Genomic DNA, 23,733 nt, shown 5'->3' on the forward strand with positions numbered 1-23,733 from the left:
TATATGGGGTTTTGTGGGTTATATGGGGTTATACGGGTTTATATGGGGTTATATGGGTTTATATGGGTTATACAGGTTTGTATGGGTTATACAGGTTTATATGGGGTTTTGTGGGTTATATGGGGTTATACGGGTTTATATGGGGTTGTATGGGTTTATATGGGGTTATACGGGTTTATATGGGTTATACGGGTTTATATGGGTTATAAGGGTTTATATGGGTTATACAGGTTTATATGGGGTTATGTGGGTTATATGGGGTTGCACGGGTTTATATGGGGTTATACAGGTTTATATGGGGTTATACGGATTATATGGTTTATATGGGTTATATGGCTTATACGGGTTTATATGCGTTATATGGATTTATATGGCGTTGTATGGGTTTATATGGGGTTATATGGGTTTATATGGGTTATACAAGTTTATATGGGTTATACAGGTTTATATGGGGTTTTGTGGGTTATATGGGTTCATATGGGGTTATACGGGTTTATATGGGTTTATATGGGTTATATGGGTTTATATGGGTTATACGGGTTTATATGGGTTTATATGGGTTATACGGGTTTATATAGGGTTATATGGGTTTATATGGGTTATAAGGGTTTATATGGGGTTATACAGGTTTATATGGGGTTATACGGATTATATGGCTTATATGGGTTATATGGCTTATACGGGTTTATATGCGTTATATGGATTTATATGGGGTTATATGGGTTTATATGAATTTACTTGGGTTTATATCAGATTCCATTGGGGTTTCTGTGGGGTTTTCTATGGGGTTTAATGGGGGTTTCTATGGGGTTTAATGGGGGTTTCTATGGGGTTTAGTGGGGGTTTCTGTGGGGTTTAATGGGGGTTTCTATGGGGTTTAATGGGGGTTTCTATGGGGTTTTCTATGGGGTTTTAGGTGCTTTTCGCAGTCAGGGCTCCCGCTGCTCCACGCACTTCTTCATTAACACTTTGTGTCCAATTAGCGCAGCTTCCCCAGCTGAACTAATTACTGCTGGGGGGGGTGGGAAACACCCCAGAACGGGCACAACGCATAGAGGGGTGTTAATAATTGATTTGAAAACGAGTTTTAATCATTAATGAATTGGGGGGGGGGGCTGTTTTTGCTCTTGCAGACGAATACGTCTCATCCTCCCGCACTCAACCGCTCCCCCCGGCTCCGGAGCCCCCCAAGGCCCCCCCGGCGCCCCCGAACCCCCCGTTACACCCCACCAAACTGGTGATCAAACACGGCGGGGGGGGCTCCCCATCCGTGACCTGGGCCAAAGCTCCGGGGGGGCCGCCGGAGGGGGACGAGGACGCTCTGCCCTCGCGCAGCAAACCCCCCATCAAAACCTACGAGGCGCGGAGCCGCATCGGCCTCAAGCTCAAGATCAAGCAGGAGGCCGGCTTGAGCAAAGTGGTTCACAACACGGCGCTGGACCCCGTGCACCAACCCCCCCGCGCCCCCCCGGACCCCCCCGCGCAGATGAACGGCACCCTGGACCACCCCCCCGAAAAGAAACCCCCCGGCGCCGCCTCCGCCGCCTCCTGCCGCCTCCCGTTGCGCAAAACCTACCGCGAGAACGTGGACGCCTTCGCCCCCCACAAACCCGCCCCGAAGCCCCCCAGACCCCCCCGCGGCGACGAGGGCCCCCCGGCCAAGAGCCCCCCGCGGCTCGCCCCGCTCGCCAAGGCCGACGCCGACGCCGAGTTCTACCGGGGTCCCATCAAACCGGAGCCCCCCGACCCCAACCTGAGCGCGGAGCTGGGGTGGGACACCCCCCCTTTGTTACCCCCCCCGGCCAAACGGCGGAAATCCGAATCGCTGGAGGTGGACAACGCCAGTTTCTCCAGCGACAGCCCCCCCGACGCCGCGCTCAGCGAGCACCTGCAGAGCGCCATCGACAGCATCCTCAACCTCCAGCACCCCCGCGGGCCTTCCTCCCGCTCCTCCTCCTCCTCCTCGCCCTTCGGAGCCTCCCCCGACGCGCTGCCCCCCCCCAGCCACAACGGCGGGCTGGGCGCCAGGACGTTGCACAGATAACACGGGCGGAAACGGGGCGGGAAAAACGCCCGGAACGCGGCGGGAAAAACGCCCGCGACGCGGCGGGAAAACGGGGCGGAAGACGCTGAGGAACGGGGCGGAAAACGCTGAGAAACGGGGCGGGAAACGCCCAAAAACGGGGCGGGAAACGCCCGGAAACAGGGCGGGAAACGCCCAAAAACGGGGCAGGAAACGCCCGGAAACGGGGCGGGAAACGCCCGGAAACTGGGCGGGAAACGCCCAAAAACGGGGCGGGAAACGCCCGGAAACGGGGCGGGAAAAACATGGTGGGAAACGCCCGGAACGCGGAGGAAAATGGGGGGCGGAAAACGCCCCAAACGGGGTGGGAAACGCTGAGAAACGGGGTGGGAAAAACGTGGTGGGAAACGCCCGGAACGTGGAGGGAAATCGGGGGTGGAAAACGCCCAAAACGAGGTGGAAAACGCCCAAAACGGGGTGGAAAACGCTGAGAAACGGGGCGGAAAATCCCCCAAACGCCCAGTGGAAAAGGGTGAAAAAACCACGGTGGAAAACGCTGAGAAACGGGGCGGAAAAACGGGCCAGAAAACGGGGTGGAAAACGCCCAAAACGGGGCGGAAAACGCCCCGGACGCGCCGCGGAAAAGGGTGGAAAAACATGGTGGAAAACGCTGAGAAACGGGGTGGAAAAACGGGGTGGAAAACGCCCAAAACACATCGGGAAATGCCTGAAACGGGGCGGAAAACGCTGAGAAACGGGGAGGAAAAACAGGGTGGAAAACGCTCCGGACGCACAGCGGAAAGGGGTGGAAAACGGGGCGGAAAACGCTGAGAAACGGGCAGGAAAACGGGCGGAAAAGGCTGAAAAACGATGGCGGAAAACACCCGAAACGGGGCGGAAAAACGGGGCGGAAAACGCTGAGGAACGGGCAGGAAAACGGGCCGGAAAACACCCAAAACGGAGCGGAAAACGCGGCGGAAAACGAGGCGGAAAACGCCCAAAACGGGGCAAAAAACGCCCAAAATGGGGCTAAAAACGCCCAAAACGGGACCTAAGGAGGAGGAGGAAGGAGGCGCCGCCACCACCCAAAGGGGAAACCCCCACTTGGGGCCGTTTCACCCCAAAACAAGTGGGGTTTGGGGGGACCCTTTAGGTACCACGGGTGTCATTTGGAGTCTGTAACGCCATTGGTTGATATTAATTTGCTAATTATTAATTCCCCACCCATTTGGGCCTCGGCCAATGAGGGAACTTCACCTTTTTGATTTGGGCCCCTCCGGAACGGGGCGGAAAGAGCAAAAATGAGGCAAATCCAACACTAACGGTGCCGAGTTTGGGGCAGAAAGAGCCAAAAATGAGCATTTAGAGGCCCGGAGCTCCAGCTGTGCCTTAAGGGCCCCCCCGATTTTCCCGTTTTCGCCGTTTTTCAGCCCAAAAGCCGCCCGGCCCCGTTTCCCCCCCCTCATTTGGTGTTTTAATTTGCCCCCCCCCCCCCCCCATTTTTAGCCCTTTTTTGAGGCAATAAGGGGAACTCGACTCAAGTGCCATCGGCGTTTTGGGGTGAAAAGCTGCGGATTTGGGGCAGGAAATTGGACCGGGGGGTTCATCCGTGACACAAAAACACCCCAAACCCCCCCATTTCCACCCAAACCCCCCCATTTCCACCCAACCCCGCTGCCTTTTCCCTCCCCCAACAGCCCCAATTCCCCCATTCCAGCCGCTATTTGGGGAACACAAACCCCCCCCCACACCCATTTTCCCACCTTTTCCACCCAAAACGGCTCCTGGGCGCCTCCACCCATGGGGAAAAAACCTCATTATTTTCCATTTTATTGCATTTTGGGTGTTTTTTCCCAGCACCGTTGCTTGGAGGGGGGGGGGCAGCAATAACTGAAATATTTCACCATTTTCCCCTCTTTAACCCCCAAAAATCCACCTAAAACCCCCACATTTTAAACCCGAAATTTTGGCAGATTTCCTTTCCAAACCCCCAAATTTCCCCTTTTTCGCCCCAAAATTGCCACTCGGGGAAGTGGGGGGGGGTGTTGGGTGGCTCCACCATCCCCCCCCCCCCCCCCCCCATATTTTTAGTTGGGGGGGAAACCCCAGTTTTGCCCCTCAGGATCGGGCCCTTCCCCGCCCATTTGAATCCACATCATTTAGAATCCCAATGATTTTAAGGAAAAAGGGGGGGGAAAAAGGGCAAAATTGGGCTGAAAACCCCCAAACCGGCGCCCCCCCCACCCCCCCCAAGCTCTCCCACCCAAATATAGTACTATAAAATAATTTTGTACTGTATTTATTGTGTATAACGAGTTTTTTAAAAGAATTATGTACATTTAGTATTTCTGTGTAAATTAAAAAGCGCTTTTTTTCTTTTGCAAACCCCCCCCCCCCCCATCGCGTCGCTGCCGCTTCCAAACCCCCCCCCAAAAAACGGGGAGAATGGGGGTGAATCACAAACCTTGGGGGGGGGGGGGGGGTGTTTTGGGTTGAATTCCGGGGGTTTTGGCGCTGCGGAAACCGCGGAGTCGCGGTGGCTGCGGCCCCGCCCCTTCCCGTCATTAATCTGTTAATTGGGGGTTGGTTTGCATTGGGTTTGTTCCCCCCCGCCTCTCGGTCTCGAACCCGCGGCCCGCCCGCCGTGCTTATGTTAATTTATGCTAATTTATGCCCCGCCCCTTCCCGTCGTGAATGTTAATTGGGGGTTGGTTTGCATTGGGTTTGTTCCCCCCCGCCGCTCGGTCTCGAACCCGCGGCCCGCCCGCCGCGCTTATGTTAATTTATGCTAATTTATGCCCCGCCCCTTCCCGTCATTAATCTGTCAATTTGGGGTTGGTTTGGCTCGGGTTTGTTTTCCCACCCCAGCTCGGTCTCGAACCCGCGGCCCGCCCCGCCGCGCTTATGTTAATGTATGCTAATTTATGCTAATTTATGCCCCGCCAGCCCTTTTCCCGCGCCCGCCGCCGCCGCTGCCGCTCAGACCCGCGGCCGCTTCGCGTCGCGGTTTTCCCTCCGCAAAACCCCCCAAAAAAGCCCCAAATAAACCAGAAGAAAAGCACCAAATCCCTCGGGCCGCCGGGACAGCGGCCCCAACGACCCCCCCAAGGCTTTTTTTGGGGTGAAAAGCGCTATTTTTGGATATAACCCCCCCCTCGGCGCTGCGAGAAGAAAAGGAGCAAAACTTGGCGTTTTGCTTTGGATTTCGCTTTGAATTTGGCTTCGAATTTTGAGTCCACCCCCCTTGCGCGCTCCATGGCCGGGGGTTCCAGCTGAGCGCCCCCACCCCAGGGTGTCACTCGTGTCCCCAATTGTCACCCACCCCCCCCCCCCAACCCCCAAACCGCCGCGATGTTCAGCTGGATGCGCAAAAACCCCAAAAAAAGCCCCGAAACGGTGCAAACCGTGACCGAGGGGCTGAAAAACCTCTACAAAAAGAAGCTCCTACCCGTGGAGGAGTTTTATCGCTTCCATGATTTCCACTCCCCGGCCCTGGAGGACGCGGATTTTGACAACAAACCCATGATTTTGGTGATGGGTCAATATTCGACCGGGAAAACCTCGTTCATCCGCTACCTGTTGGAGCAGGAGATCCCGGGCAGCCGGATCGGGCCCGAACCCACCACCGATTCGTTCGTCGCCATCATGCATGGGGATAGCGAGGGGGTGACCCCGGGAAACGCGCTCATCGTGGACCCCCAAAAACCCTTCCGGCAGCTGCACCCCTTCGGTAACGGATTCCTCAAGCGGTGAGTCAAAGCGCCCCAAAATACAATCAATTCCCCCCCAAAAATAACGCGCCCCGCTCAAGCGCCGCAGCCGGGGCGCGAACCGTGGGATCCGCGGGAGAAACCGCACCGGGATCGCACTGAAAACGGCCGAAAAACAGCGCAAAACTCACCCAAAACTCACCCAAAATCACCCCCAGATTGAGGTTGGAGGGGGAAAACGCCCCCAAATCGCCCCAAAAATACGCCCTGGCGCCCCCAGATTGAGGTTTGAGGGGAAAAACGCCCCCAAAACACCCCCAAAACATCCAAAAAACACCCCAGAAACACCCCCAGACTGAAGTTTGAGGGAGAAATCGCCCCAAAATCGCCCTCAAAACACCCCCAAATCACCCCAAAATCACCCCCAGATTGAGGTTTGAGGGGCAAATCGCCCCCAAAACACCCCCAAATCACCCCAAAATCACCCCCAGATTGAGGTTTGAGGGGCAAATCGCCCCCGAAACACCCAAAATCACCCCCAAAACACCCCCCGGCGCCCCCAGATTGAGGTTGGAGGGGGGGAAAACGCCCCAAAACCTCCCCCAAAACCACCCCCAAAACCACCCCCAAAACCACCCCACGCACCCCCAGAGTTTGAGGACAAAACCGCCCCCAAATCGCCCCCCAAACACCCCAAAATCACCCCCTGACTGAGCTTTGAGGGCCAAACCCCCCCAAAACACCCCAAAAATCCCCCCAAAATCCCCCCCAGACCGAACTTTGAGGACGAAAACGCCCCCAAATCCCCCCAACCCCCCCCCAATCGCCGCAATTCCGCCCGTTTTTCCCCGTTTTTTGACATTTTTGGTGACTTTTCCATACTTTTGGGAAACGCCCCGAAGCGCGGGGGGGGGCGGGTAACGGAATCCCCCCCCCCCCTTGGCCCAGCTCCGGGTTTCATCCCCCGATTCGTTGGTTTTTCCCCATTTTTGGCTGTTTTAGGGAATCCCCCCCCCCGCCGTTCGGCTCTTGGGGTCCCGTTCGCGGTCCCCCCGTTGTCGCGGGGGGGTCCCCGCCCCATGGCGGGGGGGCCCGGGGGGGATGAGCCAGGGGACAGGAATGCGGCTGCGGCTGCCAACGGCCCCCCCGCCCCCCCCCGCCTCGGAAAAGTCGCCGTCAGGAGCGGGAGGGGCCCCCCCCGGGTAGAACAAACACCCCCCCCACCCCCCGAATAACCCCCCCCAATTAAACACAACCCCCCCTCAATTAAACACACACACCCCCCCCCCCCCAATTAAACACCCCCCGGGTAGAACAAACACCCCCCCCACCCCCCGAATAACCCCCCCCAATTAAACACAACCCCCCCTCAATTAAACACCCCCACCCCCCCCCCCAATTAAACCCCCCGGATAGAATAAACACCCCCCCCTCCAATAAAACACCCCCCCCCCCCCCAATTAAACCCCCCGGATAGAATAAACACTCCCCCCCCCAATTAAACACACCCCTCCCTCAATTAAACACAACCCCCCCCAATTAAACAAATACCCCCTGGATAGAATAAACACCCCCCCCCCCCCCCAATTAAACACAACCCCCCCCTCCCAATTAAACACCCCCCGGACAGAATAAACAACCCCCCCCTCCCCCCCAATAAAACACAACCCCCCCCCCAATTAAACACCCCCCCCAAAATTAAACACATCCCCTCCCCCCCCCCGAATTAAACACCCCCCGGATAGAATAAACACCCCCCCCCAATTAAACACACCCCCCCCCGAATAAAACACCCCTGATAAATCACAGCCTGGGGGGGGGGGCAGGGGGGTTCCAAAGGGGGTTCAGGGGGATTTAGGGGGTCCTGGGGGGTCTAAGGGGGTTCAGGGGGGTCCGGGGGGGTACAAGGGGGTTGGGGGGGGGGATTTTCAGGGGTGTTCAAGGGGGTCCAGGGGGGTTTGGGGGGTCCCGGGGGGTCTGAGGAGGTTTAAGGGGGTCCGGGGAGGTTTGGGGGGTCCAGGCGAGCCCGGGGGGGTTCAGGGGGGTCCAGGGCATCCCAGGGGGGTTCAGGGGGGTCTGAGGGAGCTTGGGGAGGTTCAGGGTGTCCAGGGGGGTCCAAGGAGGTTTAGGGGGGTTCGGGGGGGTCCAGGGCAGCCCAGGGGGGTTCAGGGGGGTCTGGGGGAGCTTGGGGAGGTTCAGGGTGTCCAGGGGGGTCCAGGGAGGTTTAGGGGTGTTTGGGGGATTCGGGGGGGTCCGGAGAGGTTTAGGGGTGTTCGGGGGAGTCGGGGGGGGTCCAGGGCAGCCCGGGGGGGTTCAGGGGGGTCCGGGAGAGCTTGGGGAGGTTCAAGGTGTCCGGGGGGGTCCGAGGAGGTTTAGGGGGGTCCGGGGAGGTTCAAGGGGTCCCGGGGAGGTTTCAGAAGGTTCAGGGTGTCTGGGGAGGTTTGGGGGGTTCAGGGGGGTCTCGGGGACTCTGAGGAGGTTTAGGGGGTTCAGGGGGTCCCAGCGGGGGGGTCACTAACGCGGCGCCCCCCCCCCCCCCCCAGGTTCATGTGCGCCCACCTGCCCAACCAGGTGCTGGAGAGCATCAGCCTGATCGACACCCCCGGGATCCTGTCGGGGGCCAAACAGCGCGTGAGCCGCGGTGAGGGGGGGCCCGACCCCCCCGGAACGGGGAAACCCCCCCCGGGGGGCCCCAGTGTCCCTCGACCCCCCCCCAGAACGGGGAACCCTCCCCTAGGGGGCCCCAGTGTCCCCCAATTACCCCCGGAACAGGGAACCCCCACCCAGGGTCCCCAGTGTCCCTCGACCCCCCCCAGAACGGGGAACCCCCCCTAGGGGGCCCCAGTGTCCCCCAATTACCCCCGGAACAGGGAACCCCCACCCAGGGTCCCCAGTGTCCCTCGACCCCCCCCAGAACGGGGAACCCCCCCTAGGGGGCCCCAGTGTCCCCCAATTACCCCCGGAACAGGGAACCCCCACCCAGGGTCCCCAGTGTCCCTCGACCCCCCCCAGAACGGGGAACCCCCCCTAGGGGGCCCCAGTGTCCCCCAATTAACCCCGGAACAGGGAACCCCCACCCAGGGTCCCCAGTGTCCTCAACCCCCCCCCCCAGAATGGGGACCCCCCTGGGGGGCCCCAGTGTCCCCAACGCCCCCCCCAGAACGGGGAACCCCCCCCCCGGGGGTCTCCAGTGTCCCCCACCCAGGGTCTCCAATGTCCCCCAACCCCCCCCCGCGGAATGGGGACCCCCTCGGGGGGCCCCAGTGTCCCTCAACCCCCCCCCCAGAAAGGGGAAACCCCCCCCGGGGGGCCCCAGTGTCCCTCGACACCCCCCCCCAGAACAGGAGACCCCCCCTGGGGTGTGGGAGTGTGGGGGGACCCCCAGGAATTGGGGGGGGGGGGGGGGGGATACACGAAGTGTAATGGGGTGCAAAGGGGGGGCGGAGTGAAATGGGGGGTGCAAAGGGAAAGGGGTGCTGGGGGGGTCACATAATGTATGGGGGGGTCACACAATGTATGGGGGTGCTGGGGGGGTCACATAATGTATGGGGGGTCACACAATGTATGGGGGTGCTGGGGGGGTCACGTAATGTATGGGGGGGTCACACAATGTATGGGGGTGCTGGGGGGGTCACGTAATGTATGGGGGGGGTCACACAATGTATAGGGGTGCTGGGGGGGTCACAATATATGGGGGTGTCGGGGGGGTCACATAATGTATGGGGGGGGTCACACAATGTATGGGGGTGCTGGGGGGGTCACGTAATGTATGGGGGGGGTCACACAATGTATAGGGGTGCTGGGGGGGTCACAATATATGGGGGTGTCGGGGGGGTCACATAATGTACGGGGGGGTCACATCATGTATGGGGGTGTCGGGGGGGTCACACGCTGTATGGGGGGGGTCACACGCTGTATGGGGGGGGGTCACACAATGTATGGGGGGGTCACACAATGTATGGGGGTGTCGGGGGGGTTGCACAACCCCAGGGGTGGTGCCCAGGGTGGGGCGGAGCGGGGGGGGGCCCAGGGTGGGGTGGGGGGGCCCTTTGCCAGCTCCGGGTGCCAAGTGGCGCAACAGCGGCTGCCAAGGGCGGGGCCCCCCCCCACCCCCCCGAACCAGCAATGGGGGTTCCCGAGGGGGGGGCGGGTGGGGCAGCCGGGCCCCCCCCCCTTTCCGGACATGGGGGGGCTGCCAAGTTTCCAGGCCGGGCTGGACCCCCCCCCCACCCCGCCCGCCCCCCTTTTCCTTCCCCACCCCAAAAGCTGCGGCCGCTGCCAAAAGTGCTGGGGATGGGGGGGGGGAGGGTGGACCCCCCCGAGCGTGGGGGCTGGGAAAGGGGGGGGCTGGGAAAGGGGGGGGGGGGGGGGCGGAAAAGGGGGGTTAGGGCTGGAAAAAGGGGGTTCGGGGGTGGGAAAAGGGGGGGGGTCGGGGTCAAATTCCCGGTTGGGCGCTCCCTGTGGTGTGAATGGGGGGGACGCGGGGTCAAGGGCGGGGTCAAGGTCAAGGGCAGGGCCCGAGGGACCTTTCCCAGGACTTGCAGCTTTTGCCTTTTTTGGTGCTTTTTTCCTGGCTCTTGGGGCCTCCGGCTGCGGGGGGGGGGGATGGAGCCGGTTTAGGGCTGGGATTAGGGCTGGGATTAGGGCTGAGAAGGGGGTGTTGGGTTTAGGGTTAGGATTAGGTTTGGGGTCGAGATTGAAGTGGGTTTGGGGTTAGGATCCGGTTTAGGGTTGAGATCGGGGTTGGCTTTGGGCTGGGATTTAGGTTGGGATTAGAGTTGAGGTTAAACTTGGGTTTAAGGGTTGAGATTAGAGTTGAGGTTAAATTTGGGTTTAAGGGTTGAGATTAGAGTTGAGGTTAAATTTGGGTTTAAGGGTTGAGATTAGAATTGAGGTTAAATTTGGGTTTAAGGGTTGAGATTAGAGTTGAGGTTAAATTTGGGTTTAAGGGTTGAGATTAGAGTTGAGGTTAAATTTGGGTTTAAGGGTTGAGATTAGGGTTGGGGTTTAGGCTGGGATTAGGGTTGGGTTCAGGCTGGGGTTTAGGCTGGGTTTAGGGTTAGGTTCAGACTGGTATTAGGGTTTGGTTTAGGATGGGATTAAGGTTTGGTTTAGGATGGGATTAAGGTTGGGTTCAGGCTGGGCTTTAGGCTGGGATTAGGGTTGGGGTTTAGGCTGGGATTAGGGTTTGGTTCAGGCTGGGGTTTAGGCCAGGATTAGGGTTTGGTTCAGGCTGGGGTTTAGGCTGGGTTTAGGGTTAGGTTCAGACTGGTATTAGGGTTTGGTTTAGGATGGGATTAAGGTTTGGTTTAGGATGGGATTAAGGTTGGGTTCAGGCTGGGCTTTACGCTGGGATTAGGGTTGGGCTTTAGGCTGGGATTAGGGTTTGGTTCAGGCTGGGGTTTAGGCCAGGATTAGGGTTTGGTTCAGGCTGGGGTTTAGGCCAGGATTAGGGTTGGGTTCAGGCTGGAATTAGGGTTGGGTTCAGGCTGTACTTTAGGCTGGGATCGGGGTTTGGTTCAGCCTGTACTTTAGGCTGGGATCGGGGTTTGGTTCAGCCTGTACTTTAGGCTGGGATCGGGGTTTGGTTCAGCCTGTAGTTTAGGCTGGGATCGGGGTTGGGTTCAGCCTGTACTTTAGGCTGGGATCGGGGTTGGGTTCAGCCTGTACTTTAGGCTGGGATCGGGGTTTGGTTCAGCCTGTACTTTAGGCTGGGATCGGGGTTGGGTTCAGCCTGTACTTTAGGCTGGGATCGGGGTTTGGTTCAGCCTGTACTTTAGGCTGGGATCGGGGTTGGGTTCAGCCTGTACTTTAGGCTGGGATCGGGGTTTGGTTCAGCCTGTACTTTAGGCTGGGATCGGGGTTTGGTTCAGCCTGTACTTTAGGCTGGGATCGGGGTTTGGTTCAGCCTGTACTTTAGGCTGGGATCAGGGTTGGGTTCAGCCTGTACTTTAGGCTGGGATCAGGGTTGGGTTCAGCCTGTACTTTAGGCTGGGATCGGGGTTGGGTTCAGCCTGTACTTTAGGCTGGGATCGGGGTTGGGTTCAGCCTGTACTTTAGGCTGGGATCGGGGTTTGGTTCAGCCTGTACTTTAGGCTGGGATCGGGGTTTGGTTCAGCCTGTACTTTAGGCTGGGATCGGGGTTTTCCCAGAACCCCCAAAGACCCCCCAGGGTCCCCTCAGAAACCTCTACGACCCCCCCAGGACTCCCCAAAACCCCCCAGAACCCCCCAAGATGCCCCAGGACCCTCCCATGACCCCCCCCAGATCCCCCCCAGGATCCCCTCAGAACCTCCCCAGGACCCCCCAAGACCCCCCTACAAGACCCCCCTAGATCCCCCCCAGGACCCCCAAGAACCCCCTCACAACCCCCCAGGACACCCCCAGAAGCCCCCAAACCCCTCCCAGGACCCCCCAGGATCCCCCGAACCCCCCCAAGACCCCCCTAGATCCCCCCCAGGACCCCCCAAGACCCCCCAGGACCCCCCAAGACCCCCCTAGATCCCCCCCAGGACCCCCCAGGATCCCCTCAGAACCCACCAAGACTCCCCTAGATCCCCCCCAGGGCCGCCCAAGACCCCCCAGGACCCTCCCATGGCCCTCCCAGGACCCCCCAGGATCCCCTCAGAACCCCCCCAAGATCCCCCAAGATCCCCCCCAGGACCTCCCAGGATCCCCTCAGAACCCCCCCAAGATCCCCCCCAGGACCTCCCAGGATCCCCTCAGAACCCCCCCAAGACCCCCCTAGATCCCCCCCAGGACCCCCCCAAGATGCCCCAGAACCCTCCCATGGCCCTCCCAGGACACCCCAGGATCCCCTCAGAACCACCCCAAGACCCCCCTAGATCCCCCCCAGGACCCCCCAAGACCCCCCTAGATCCCCCCCAGGATCCCCTCAGAACCCCCCCAAGACCCCCCTAGATCCCCCCCAGGACCGCCCAAGACCCCCCAGGACCCTCCCATGACCCTCCCAGAACCCCCCAGGATCCCCCAAGACCCCCCTAGATCCCCCCCACGACCCCCCAGGACCCCCCATAACCCCCCCAACCCCCTCATTTCCCTATCCCCCCCATCTCCCCCCATAGGCTACGACTTCCCGGCCGTGCTGCAGTGGTTCGCGGAACGCGTGGACCTGATCATCCTGCTGTTCGACGCCCACAAGCTGGAGATCTCGGACGAGCTGGGCGAAGCCATCCGGGCTCTGCAGGGCCACGAAGACAAAGTGCGCGTCGTGCTCAACAAGGCGGACGCGGTGGAGACGCAGCAGCTGATGCGGGTGTACGGGGCGCTCATGTGGGCGCTGGGCAAGGCGTTCGGGACCCCCGAGGTGCTGCGGGTCTTCATCGGGTCCTTCTGGGCCGAGCCGCTGCTGGTGGCCGAGAACCGGCGGCTGTTCGAGCTGGAGGAGCAGGACCTGTTCCAGGACATCCAGAACCTGCCGCGCCACGCCGCGCTCAGGAAGCTCAACGACCTGGTCAAGAGGGCACGGCTCGTTAGGGTGAGCGGGGAGCGGAGCGGGGAGCGGGGATCGGTGGGGTGAGCGGGGATCATTAGGGTGAGCGGGGATCGTTAGGGTGAGCGGGGATCGTTGGGGTGAGTGGGGATCGTTGGGGTGAGCGGGGATCGTTAGGGTGAGTGGGGATCGTTGGGGTGAGCGGGGATCGTTGGGGTGAGTGGGGATCGTTGGGGGGAGTGGGGATCATTGGGGTGAGCGGGGATCTTTGGGGTGAGCGGGGATCGTTGGGGTGAGTGGGGATCGTTGGGGGGAGCGGGGATCTTTGGGGTGAGCGGGGATCATTAGGGTGAGTGGGGATCGTTGGGGGGAGCGGGGATCGTTGGGGGGAGTGGGGATCGTTGGGGTGAGCAGGGATCGTTGGGGTGAGCGGGGATCGTTGGGGTGAGTGGGGATCGTTGGGGTGAGTGGGGATCGTTGGGGTGGTTGGGGATCATTAGGGTGAGCGGGGATCGTTGGGGTGAGCGGGGATCGTTGGGATGAGCGGGGATCGTTGGGGTGGTTGGGGATCATTAGGGTGAGCGGGGATCGTTGGGGTGAGTGGGGATCATTGGGGTGAGCGGGGATCTTTGGGGTGAGTGGGGATCATTAGGGTGAGCGGGGATCTTTGGGGTGGTTGGGGATCGTTAGGGTGAGCGGGGATCGTTGGGGTGAGCGGGGATCATTAGGGTGAGCGGGGATCGTTGGGGTGAGTGGGGATCATTGGGGTGAGCGGGGATCTTTGGGGTGAGTGGGGATCATTAGGGTGAGCGGGGATCTTTGGGGTGGTTGGGGATCGTTAGGGTGAGCGGGGATCGTTGGGGTGAGCGGGGATCATTAGGGTGAGCGGGGATCGTTGGGGTGGTTGGGGATCGTTGGGGTGAGCGGGGATCGTTGGGGTGAGCGGGGATCGTTGGGGGGAGTGGGGATCATTAGGGTGAGCGGGGATCGTTGGGGTGAGCGGGGATCATTAGGGTGAGCGGGGATCGTTGGGGTGAGCGGGGATCGTTGGGGTGAGCGGGGATCGTTGGGGGGAGTGGGGATCATTAGGGTGAGCGGGGATCGTTGGGGTGAGCGGGGATCGTTGGGGTGAGCGGGGATCGTTGGGGTGAGCGGGGATCTTTGGGGTGGTTGGGGATCATTAGGGTGAGCGGGGATCATTAGGGTGAGCGGGGATCGTTGGGGTGAGTGGGGATCGTTGGGGTGAGCAGGGATCGTTGGGGTGAGTGGGGATCGTTAGGGTGAGTGGGGATCGTTGGGGTGAGTGGGGATCGTTGGGGTGGTTGGGGATCATTAGGGTGAGTGGGGATCGTTGGGGTGAGCGGGGATCGTTGGGGTGAGCGGGGATCGTTGGGGTGAGCGGGGATCATTAGGGTGAGTGGGGATCGTTGGGGTGAGCGGGGATCATTAGGGTGAGCGGGGATCATTAGGGTGAGCGGGGATCGTTGGGGTGAGCGGAGAGACAAAAGGATGGGGGGACAAGAAGGAACTTGGGGTCCTGTGATGGGGACACCAGGAGAACTTGGGGTCCTGTGATGGGGACACCAGGAGAACTTGGGGTCCTGTGATGGGGATGAGGGGACACCAGGGCTCTTGGGATTCTGTGATGGGGACACCAGGAGAACTTGGGGCTCTGTGATGGGGACACAAGTGGGAACGTGGGGTTCTGTGATGGGGACACCAGGGCTCTTGGGGTTCTGTGCTGGGGACGAGGGGACACTGGAGGGACCTTGGGGTTCTCCATGGCTCAACTGGGGACAAAGGGACCCCAGGGGAACTTGGGGTTCTCCAATGGGGACAAGGGGGACCCCAGGGGAACTCGGGGCTCTCCATGGCTCCAATGGGGACAAGGGGACCCCAGGGGAATTTGGGGTTCTCCATGGCTCCAATGGGGACAAAGGGACCCCAGGGGAACTTGGGGTTCTGTGATGGGGACAAGGGGACCCCAGGGGAACTCGGGGTTCTGTGATGGGGACAAGGGGACACTGGAGGGGAGTTGGGGTTCTCCATGGCTCCAGTGGGGACAAGGGGACTCCAGGGGAATTTGGGGCTCTCCATGGCTCCAATGGGGACAAGGGGACCCCAGGGGAACTTGGGGTTCTCCAATGGGGACAAGGGGACCCCAGGGGAACTTGGGGCTCCCCAATGGGGACAAGGGGACCCCGCTGGGCCCATGAGAAGGGGCGGCCGATGCTTTGGGGTGCCCCGTCCCCATTGCCTCCCGGTCCCCCCACCAACGGCCCCATTGCCACGGGGGGGACGTCACCGTGTCCCCCCCATCCTGTGCCTGCTTTCCTCGTTAATGGTTTCCCGTGAGGTAACCCTTCCGCCCTCTAATTACCGAGCAATTAACGGCCCCCCCGCCCCGTGCCCAGAGCCCGGGGGGGCGGTTTGGGGCTGGGGGGCGGATGAGCCCCCCCATGGCCGAGCCCATTACCCCGAGTCCAGGGGGATGCGGGGGGGGGGTGGTTTTATTCTCTTATTCCCCGGTCCCTTCTCCCCCCCCCGCCCCGTCCCGTCCCCCCCCCCAGCGGCCTTATCGCATCCGGCCCTTTGTGCCGAGCATCCGCTGCCACACGGGGCAGGGGACACGGGACAGGGGACATGGGATGTGGACACAGGACGGGGCCAGAACCACTGTCGGGGAGGCACTGGGATGGGGACAGGAATGGGATGGGGACAGGAATGGGACTGGGATGAGGATGGGGATGGGAATGGGACTGGGATGAGGATGGGGACAGGAATGGGATGGGGACAGGAATGGGACTGGGATGAGGATGGAGATGGGAATGGGATGGGGACGGGAATGGGACTGGGATGAGGATGGGGACGGGAATGGGATGGGGACAGGGACCAGCACCCTCCTGGGACCCCCCACAGTCTCCTCTCTCCCCCTCTGAGCTGCAAAGGGGACCCAGGCATCCGGGAGGGGACCCAGGCGTCCGGGAGGGGACTCAGGTGTCTGGGAGGGGACCCAGTTGTCCAGGAGGGGACCCAGTTGTTCAGGAGAGGACCCAGGCGTCCGGGAGGGGACTCAGGTGTTCAGGAAGGGACCCAGGCGTCCGGGAGGGGACCCAGGAGTCCAGAAGTGGACCCAGGCGTCCGGGAGAGGACCCAGGCGTCCGGGAGGGGACCCAGGCATCCGGGAGGGGACCCAGGCATCTGGGAAGGGATCCAGGAATCCGGGAGGGGACCCGGGCGTCCGGGAGGGGACCCAGGCGTCCGGGAGGGGACTCGGGCGTCCGGGAGAGGACCCAGGTGTCTGGGAGGGGACTCAGGTGTTCAGGAAGGGACCCAGGCGTCCGGGAGGGGACCCAGGCGTCCGGGAGGGGACCCAGGCATCCGGGAGGGGACCCAGGCATCTGGGAAGGGATCCAGGAATCCGGGAGGGGACTCGGGCGCCCAGGAGGGGACCCAGGCGTCCGGGAGGGGACCCAGGCGTCCGGGAGGGGACCCATGCGCGCGGCCCCGCTGTCCCCAGGTGCACGCGCACATCATGGGCCGGCTGCGCAAGGAGATGCCGTCGGTGTTCGGGAAGGAGCACAAGAAGAAGCAGCTGATCCAGAAGCTGCCGCTGCTGTTCGCTCGGATCCAGCTGGAGCAGCACATCCCGCCCGGGGACTTCCCCGACTGCAAGCGCATGCAGGTGCGGCTGAGCCCGGGATGGGGGTGCTGAGCCCGGGATGGGGGTGCTGAGCCCGGGATGGGGGACTGAGCCCGGGATGGGGGCTGAGCCCGGGATGGGGGGGGCTGAGCCCGGGATGGGGGCTGAGCCCGGGATGGGGGTGCTGAGCCCGGGATGGGGGTGCTGAGCCCGGGATGGGGGACTGAGCCCGGGATGGGGGTGCTGAGCCCTGGATGGGGGTGCTGAGCCCTGGATGGGGACTGAGCCCGGGATGGGGGACTGAGCCCGGGATGGGGGCTGAGCCCGGGATGGGGGGCTGAGCCCGGGATGGGGACTGAGCCCGGGATGGGGGACTGAGCCCGGGATGGGGGTGCTGAGCCCTGGATGGGGGACTGAGCCCGGGATGGGGGTGCTGAGCCCGGGATGGGGGACTGAGCCACGGGATGGGGGGGCTGAGCCCGGGATGGGGGTGCTGAGCCATGGATGGGGGTGCTGAGCCCTGGATGGGGTGCTGAGCCCGGGATGGGGGTGCTGAGCCCGGGATGGGGGTGCTGAGCCCTGGATGGGGGACTGAGCCCGGGATGGGGGTGCTGAGCCCTGGATGGGGGTGCTGAGCCCTGGATGGGGGGCTGAACCCGAGATGGGGGTGCTGAGCCCGGGATGGGGGTGCTGAGCCCTGGATGGGGGTGCTGAGCCCGGGATGGGGGAGCTGAGCCCTGGATGGGGGTGCTGAGCCCGGGATGCAGGGGCTGAGCCACGGGATGGGCGTCTGGGGAGGTCTGGGGGTGCTGAACTCCGGGATGGGGGGCTGGGGGTGCTGAGCCCCATATGGAGGGGGCTGGGGTTGCTGAGCCCCGGACTGGGAGGTCTGGGGGTGCAGAGCCCCGGGATGGGGGTCTGGGGGTGCTGAGCCCTATGTCACGATCCCGCCCCATGTCACGATCCCCGCCCGATGTCACGACCCCCCCATATCGCGATCGTCCCCATATCGCGATCCTCCCCCCGTGGCCCCGCAGGAGCTGCTGCTGGCGCAGGACCTGTCGCGCCTGCCCCATGTCACGACCCCTCCCATATCGCGATCGTCCCCATATCGCGATCCACCCCCCGTGGCTCCGCAGGAGCTGCTGCTGGCGCAGGACCTGTCGCGCCTGCCCCATATCGCGATCCTCCCCATATCCCTCTCCTGCCCCATATCGCGATCCTCCCCATATCACGATCGTCCCCATATCGCGATCCTCCCCCCGTGGCCCCGCAGGAGCTGCTGCTGGCGCAGGACCTGTCGCGCCTGCCCCATGTCACGATCCCCGCCCCATGTCACGACCCCCCCATATCGCGATCGTCCCCATATCGCGATCCTCCCCCCGTGGCCCCGCAGGAGCTGCTGCTGGCGCAGGACCTGTCGCGCCTGCCCCATGTCACGATCCCCGCCCCATGTCACGATCCCCGCCCCATATCGCACCCTGCCCCATGTCACGACCCCCCCCATATCGCGATCCTGCCCATATCGCGATCCTCCCCCCGTGGCCCCGCAGGAGCTGCTGCTGGCGCAGGACCTGTCGCGCCTGCCCCATATCGCGATCCTCCCCATATCCCTCTCCTGCCCCATATCGCGATCCTCCCCATATCGCGATCCTGCCCATATCGCGATCCTCCCCCCGTGGCCCCGCAGGAGCTGCTGCTGGCGCAGGACCTGTCGCGCCTGCCCGCGCTGAAGCCGCGGCTGCTGGAGGCGCTGGACGAGCTGCTCACGGCCGACATCGCGGCGCTGATGCCGCTGCTGCGCCAGGAGGAGCGCGGCGCGCCCGACGCGGGGGTGCAGGGCGGCGCGTTCGACGGCGCCCGCCAGGGCCCGTTCGGGGCGGACGAGGAGGACGAGGAGGAGGCGGCGGGGAACGAGGAGGAGGAGGACGAGTGGGTGGTGACGAAGGACAAGGCGAAATACGACGAGATCTTCTACGGGCTGTCGCCGCTCGGGGGGAAGCTGAGCGGGCGGCGGGCGCGGGGGTGGATGGTGAGCAGCAACCTGCCCAGCTCGGTGCTGGGCCGCATCTGGCAGCTCAGCGATGTGGACCGGGACGGGATGCTGGACGCCGAGGAGTTCGCCTTGGCCGGGCACCTCATCGGGGCCAAGCTGGAGGGGAGGGGGTTGCCCACGGACCTGCCCCCCCGCCTGGTGCCGCCGTCCAAGCGTCGGCCCAAGGGGTCGGCGGAGTGAGGATCCTGGCCATGGGGAACCCCCCCCCCAAGGGACCACACGGGAACCCACAGCGAGCAGGGGACCCCCAGATAGAGACACACCCCCCCCATCGAGCAGGGACACCCCCGGGACCCCCCCATTGAGCAGGGAACCCCCAGATAGAGACACGCCCCCCCCATCGAGCAGGGACACCCCCGGGACCCCCCCTATCGAGCAGGGGACCCCCAGATAGAGACACACCCCCCCCATCGAGCAGAGACACCCCCGGGACCCCCCCATCGAGCAGAGACACCCCCGGGACCCCCCCATTGAGCAGGGAACCCCCAAGCAGAAACAACGCCCCCGGACCCCCCCATCGAGCAGAGACACCCCGGGGACCCCCCCATCGAGCAGGGGACCCCCAGATAGAGACACCCCCCCCCCCATCGAGCAGAGATACCCCGAGGACCCCCCCCATCGAGCAGGGAACCCCCCAAGCAGAACCAACGCCCCCGGCCCCCCCCATGGAGCAGAGACACCCCGGGGACCCCCCCTATCGAGCAGGGAACCCCCAGATAGAGACACCCCCCCCCGGGACCCCCCCGTCGAGCAGGGAACCCCCAGAAAGAGACCACACACACACCCCCCCCCCCCGCCCCCCGATCCGGGACCGCCTCACCATTCAGAGACCCCCCCGGGGACCCCCCAAGCAGACATTCCCTCCCCACCCCGCACAACGGGGTTCCCCCACCCCAATAAAGGACGATGCGGCTGATGGAGACACCGTGGTTGTGGCGTTTGGGAACGGGGGGGTTGTGAAAGGGGGTGGGGGGGGGGAGGTGAGTGTGCAAGGAAGGGTGTGCAAGACCCCCTCCCCGCCGCTGGGCAGCGCCCTTCCCAAGATGGCGGCCCCGCCTTTCCCTAGAGAGCGGCTCTGCCCTTCCCAAGATGGCGGCTCCGCCCTTCCCAAAATGGCGGCTCTGCCCTTCCCAAAATGGCGGCTTCGCCTTTCCCTAGATAGCGACTCCACCTTTCCCAGCCCTCCCCAAGATGGCTCCCGGAAGCGGTGGCGCCGCACTTCCGGCCTGCCCCACAGCGTGGCCTTCCTTCTCACGATGGCGGCGGCCGCGGCGTCCTCGTCGTTCCTGGGCCTGGGCCCGGGCTCCCGGGATCCCGCCACCGCCCGCCGCCGCTCCCGCGGGCCCCGCAACCGCAAGAAGGGCTGGAAGCGCTGGGCCGGCCCCGAGGCACGGTTGGGCCGCGAAATAGGCGATTTCCTAGAGGACGTGGCGCTGCAGCAGCGGGCGACGGGGTGAGGGGGCCCGGCGGGGGACCCCATTGGTTTGGGGGACGGGGGGGGTTAAACCTCGGGGTCCCCCCGGAGGGTGACACCGCGGGGCTCGTCCGCAGGGGGCTGATCGCGGAGCAGCCGGACGAGGGGCTGTTCTTCCTGGACACGGGCGACGCCGAGAAGGGTGAGCGGGTCGATTTGGGGGGGACACACACAGGAGGGACCCCCGTGGGGCACCAGGCCCCCCCCTTTCCCTCAGCGTTTGGGGGTGACGGGTGTGTCCCCCCCCGCAGACCGGCGGCTGAACAAGGGGAGGGAGAAGCCGCTGCACGTCGACCTGGTGCTGCAACCCGATTCCAAGGTGCCGGCCCCCAAAAAGTGAGTATGGGGGGGACACATGGGGAAGGGGGGTGACACGCCGGGGGGGGCTGACCCCCCCGCAGCATTCTGGCCCACCAGGTCCCCAACGGGCGCAAGGAGCGGCGGCGGCGCGAGTTTTGGGAGAAAAAGGCCGAAAAGGGGGTTCTGCCCCGCGCCGAGCGGCGCCTGCGAGCGCGGCTGCAACGGGGGGGGCCCCCGCCGCACAAAACACCCGAGAAGGGCCGCTCGGACCCCGAAAGAGGCTTCTACGACATCTGGGCCGCTGATAGTAAGTTGGGGGGGGTCGGGTGGAGGTTTGGGGGGGTCAGAGTTGTCCCCCCGCGGTGACGCCGGTGTCCCTGCAGACCCCCTGGAGCAGGCGCTGGTGGGGCAGGACGGCTGGTTCCTGCAGCAAACCAAGAAGCAGAGGGTGAAGGTGAGGATTTGGGGGGGGGGCGGCACTGTGTGACCCCCCCGTGGCCCTGCGTGACCCCCATGTCCCGTGTGACCCCCCCCACAGCGTCCCGCCAGGCTGGGGACGAAGCCGTCGCAGGTCCCCGCCGTGGAGGTCATCGCTGCCGGCGGCTCCTACAACCCCACCTTTGAGGACCACCAGGTTTCTTTTGGGGGGGGTGTGAGTGTGGGGTGACCCCCCTCGCAACCCCGTGCCCAATTTGGGGGTGACGGGGTGCGTGCGTCCCCCCCGCAAGGCGCTGCTGCTGCGGGCGCACGAGGTGGAGGTGAGGAGGAAGAAGGCGGAGGACAAGGTGGAGCGGCAGCTGCGGATCCCGGCCGGCACTCAGCTCCCCACCGCGGTGAGACCCCCCCCGAAACCCACGGCGCTGCTCCGGGGGGGCCCCAAACCGGGGTGTATGGCGGGGAGGTGGCACAGGAGGGGGTCCTTTCCCCAATTGGGGCGCTGACCCCCTCTCCTCGCCCCCCCCCCCCCCCCCCCCCAGGAGACGGTTTTCCAGGAGCAGTGCGAGGGGCTGCTGGAGGAGTCAGGGGACGAGGGGGACACGGACGGGGACGCGGTGGCACCGGCGGAGCCGCAGGACGGCCCGGTAGCGGCGCCGCGGCGGGAGAAGAAGACGGAGCAGCAGCGGCGGCGGGAGAAGGAAGCGCGAGCGCTGGTGAGGGGGGGATGCCGGTGCCGGGCCGTGACGCGGTGTGCCGGTGCCGTGCCGGTGCTGTGCCAGCCACGACGTGGTGTGCCAGTGCCATGCTGGGCCCTGACGCAGCGTGCCGGTGCCATGCCAGCCCTGACACGTTGTGCCGGTGCCGTGCCAGTGCTGTGCCAGCCCTGACGTGGTGTGCTGGTGCCGTGCCGGTGCTGTGCCGGCCCTGACATGGTGTGCCAATGGCATGCCGGCCATGACGCGGCGTGCTGGTGCCGTGCCGGTGCCGTGCCGGCCCTGACGAGGCGTGCAGGTGCCGGGCCCTGACGCGGTGTGCTGGTGCCATGCCAGTGCTGTCATGGTGTGCCAGTGCTGTGTTGGCCCTGACACGGTGTGCCGGTGCTCTGCCGGTGCTATGCCAGCCCTGACACAGCGTGCCAGTGCTGTGCCAGGCCCTAACATGGTGTGCCGGTGCCGTGCCGGTGCCGTGCCGGTGCCGTGCTAGTCCTGACACGGTGTGCCGGTGCCGTGCCAGTGCCGTGCCAGTGCCGTGCCAGGCCCTAACATGGTGTGCCAGTGCCATGCCGGTGCCATGCCAGCCCTGACACGGTGTGCCGGTGCCATGCCAGTGCCTTGCCAGCTCTGACACGGTGTGCCAGTGGCACTCCGGTGCCCTACCAGCCCTGACGCCACATGCTGGTGCCGTGCCGGTGCCGTGCCGGGCCCTGACGCGGTGTGCCGGTGCCGTGCCGGGCCCTGACGCGGCGTTTCCCCCGCAGGCGGCCCAGCAGCGCCGGGAGAAGGCGGCGCGGTGCCGGCGGCAGCAGCTGTTCCGCCTGCGCTCGCTGCGGCAGCAGCTGCGGCGCTGGGACGAGGAGCTGCTGCGGCGCCGGCAGTTGCGCTTGGCCAAGCGCCGGGCCAAGGACGTGCTGCCCCGGCGCCTGGGACCCCTCAAGTGAGTTTTGGGGGTTTGGGGGGGGCTGCAGGGACCCCCCTCCCCAACCCCCCTTGACACCCTGAACCCCCCAGGTACGAGGAGCCCAGCCTGGAGGTGCAGCTGAGCGACGAGCTGGCTGAGTCCTTGCGCACCCTCAAGGTGGGACACTGTTTGGGGGGGGTCCTCACGCTTTTGGGGGGGGTCCTCATGCTTTGGGGGCGGGGTCCCCGCCCTTTTGGGGGGGTCCTCGCCCTGGGTGGGGGGGCTGGCACCCCATGATGAGACCCATCCTTGCGCTAGGAGGATTCACAGCCCCCCCGGGCTGCGAATGTGAAGGTTTTTGGGGTCCCGGGGCCTCGCCGTGTAGGCGGGGGTCTGGGTTCTGAGGGTGCTTTGGGGGGCGCTGGGTGAAACCGCCCCCCAGATTTGGTGGGGGGGTGGGGGAGTGCACCCCCCACCCCCTCAACGTCCTCTCTTTGGTGTCCCCAACTTTTCAGCCCGAGGGCAGCGTCCTGCGCGACCGCTTCAAGAGTCTGCAGAAGAGGAGCCTGATTGAGCCGCGGGAGAGGGCCAAGTGAGGGGGGGTTTTGGGGGTCTGGGGGGGCTTAGGGGTCTGGGGAGGGGGCAGTTTGGGGGGGCTGGATTTTTGACCCCCTCCCTCCCATCTCTCGCCAGGTTCAAGAGGAGATATCGCCAGAAATACGTGGAGAAAAGAGCCTTCCGGGAAGTGACGTGAGTGGGGGGCACTGTGGGGCTGGGCCCCCACCCAGGGTGCCCCCCCTGACCGACCGCTCTCCCTTGCAGGTTGTAACTGCGGATCCTGCCCCCCCCCACCCAGTGCCACAGCCCAATAAAACCATTTGTACCAACACCACCTCCTTCAGTTCTGTACTGGGGGGGCTGGGGCGGGGATGCTGTCGTGCGTCCCCCCCCGGGGGGGCCATGACAGATGGCCCCAGGCTCAGCCCCTTTCCCTTCTTTAGAGCTATTACAGAGCGGAT

At 63.7% G+C, this 23,733-nt stretch overlaps 3 protein-coding genes across 3 annotated transcripts in view; all 3 read left to right on the plus strand.

Annotated features, from left to right (window-relative positions):
* The window catches only part of BICRA (BRD4 interacting chromatin remodeling complex associated protein), a 35,660-nt gene extending 31,252 nt beyond the window's left edge, over positions 1-4,408 (plus strand). The window contains exon 13 of the mRNA XM_071800767.1: positions 1,134-4,408. Coding sequence (XP_071656868.1) covers positions 1,134-2,044 — 911 coding nt within the window. The 3' untranslated portion in view covers positions 2,045-4,408. The remainder of the gene's footprint in view (positions 1-1,133) is intronic.
* A 587-nt stretch (positions 4,409-4,995) lies between these two features.
* On the plus strand, positions 4,996-19,319 carry EHD2 (EH domain containing 2). Its single transcript, XM_065859432.2, has 5 exons — positions 4,996-5,772; positions 8,277-8,374; positions 12,819-13,231; positions 16,707-16,871; positions 18,520-19,319. Exons 1-5 carry the CDS (start codon positions 5,375-5,377, stop codon positions 19,063-19,065), a joined length of 1,620 nt encoding a protein of 539 aa, XP_065715504.1. The 5' UTR covers positions 4,996-5,374; the 3' UTR covers positions 19,066-19,319.
* Positions 19,320-19,982: 663 nt separating this feature from the next.
* Positions 19,983-23,603, plus strand: NOP53 (NOP53 ribosome biogenesis factor). The gene is made up of 13 exons (XM_065859433.2): positions 19,983-20,338; positions 20,437-20,501; positions 20,611-20,695; positions 20,761-20,966; positions 21,043-21,113; positions 21,198-21,293; positions 21,388-21,492; positions 21,637-21,810; positions 22,575-22,750; positions 22,825-22,891; positions 23,230-23,306; positions 23,408-23,464; positions 23,537-23,603. Exons 1-13 carry the CDS (start codon positions 19,998-20,000, stop codon positions 23,541-23,543), a joined length of 1,527 nt encoding a protein of 508 aa, XP_065715505.2. The 5' UTR covers positions 19,983-19,997; the 3' UTR covers positions 23,544-23,603.
* Positions 23,604-23,733: the final 130 nt, after the last annotated feature.

This window comes from Patagioenas fasciata, chromosome 33 (genome assembly GCF_037038585.1).
Source record: "Patagioenas fasciata isolate bPatFas1 chromosome 33, bPatFas1.hap1, whole genome shotgun sequence".
NCBI lineage: Eukaryota > Metazoa > Chordata > Aves > Columbiformes > Columbidae > Patagioenas > Patagioenas fasciata.

What these genes read in the sequence shown, in the direction of transcription:
- NOP53 (XM_065859433.2), top strand. Translation starts at nt 19,998, where the DNA reads ATGGCGGCTCTGCCCTTCCCAAAATGGCGGCTTCGCCTTTCCCTAGAT. An exon ending in CCACCTTTGAGGACCACCAG is followed by an intron (nt 21,294 to 21,387) that starts GTTTCTTTTGGG and finishes CCCCCCCGCAAG; the next exon opens with GCGCTGCTGCTGCGGGCGCA. An exon ending in AGTCCTTGCGCACCCTCAAG is followed by an intron (nt 22,892 to 23,229) that starts GTGGGACACTGT and finishes CCAACTTTTCAG; the next exon opens with CCCGAGGGCAGCGTCCTGCG.
- EHD2 (XM_065859432.2), top strand. Translation starts at nt 5,375, where the DNA reads ATGTTCAGCTGGATGCGCAAAAACCCCAAAAAAAGCCCCGAAACGGTG. An exon ending in GGTAACGGATTCCTCAAGCG is followed by an intron (nt 5,773 to 8,276) that starts GTGAGTCAAAGC and finishes CCCCCCCCCCAG; the next exon opens with GTTCATGTGCGCCCACCTGC. An exon ending in CCGACTGCAAGCGCATGCAG is followed by an intron (nt 16,872 to 18,519) that starts GTGCGGCTGAGC and finishes GTGGCCCCGCAG; the next exon opens with GAGCTGCTGCTGGCGCAGGA.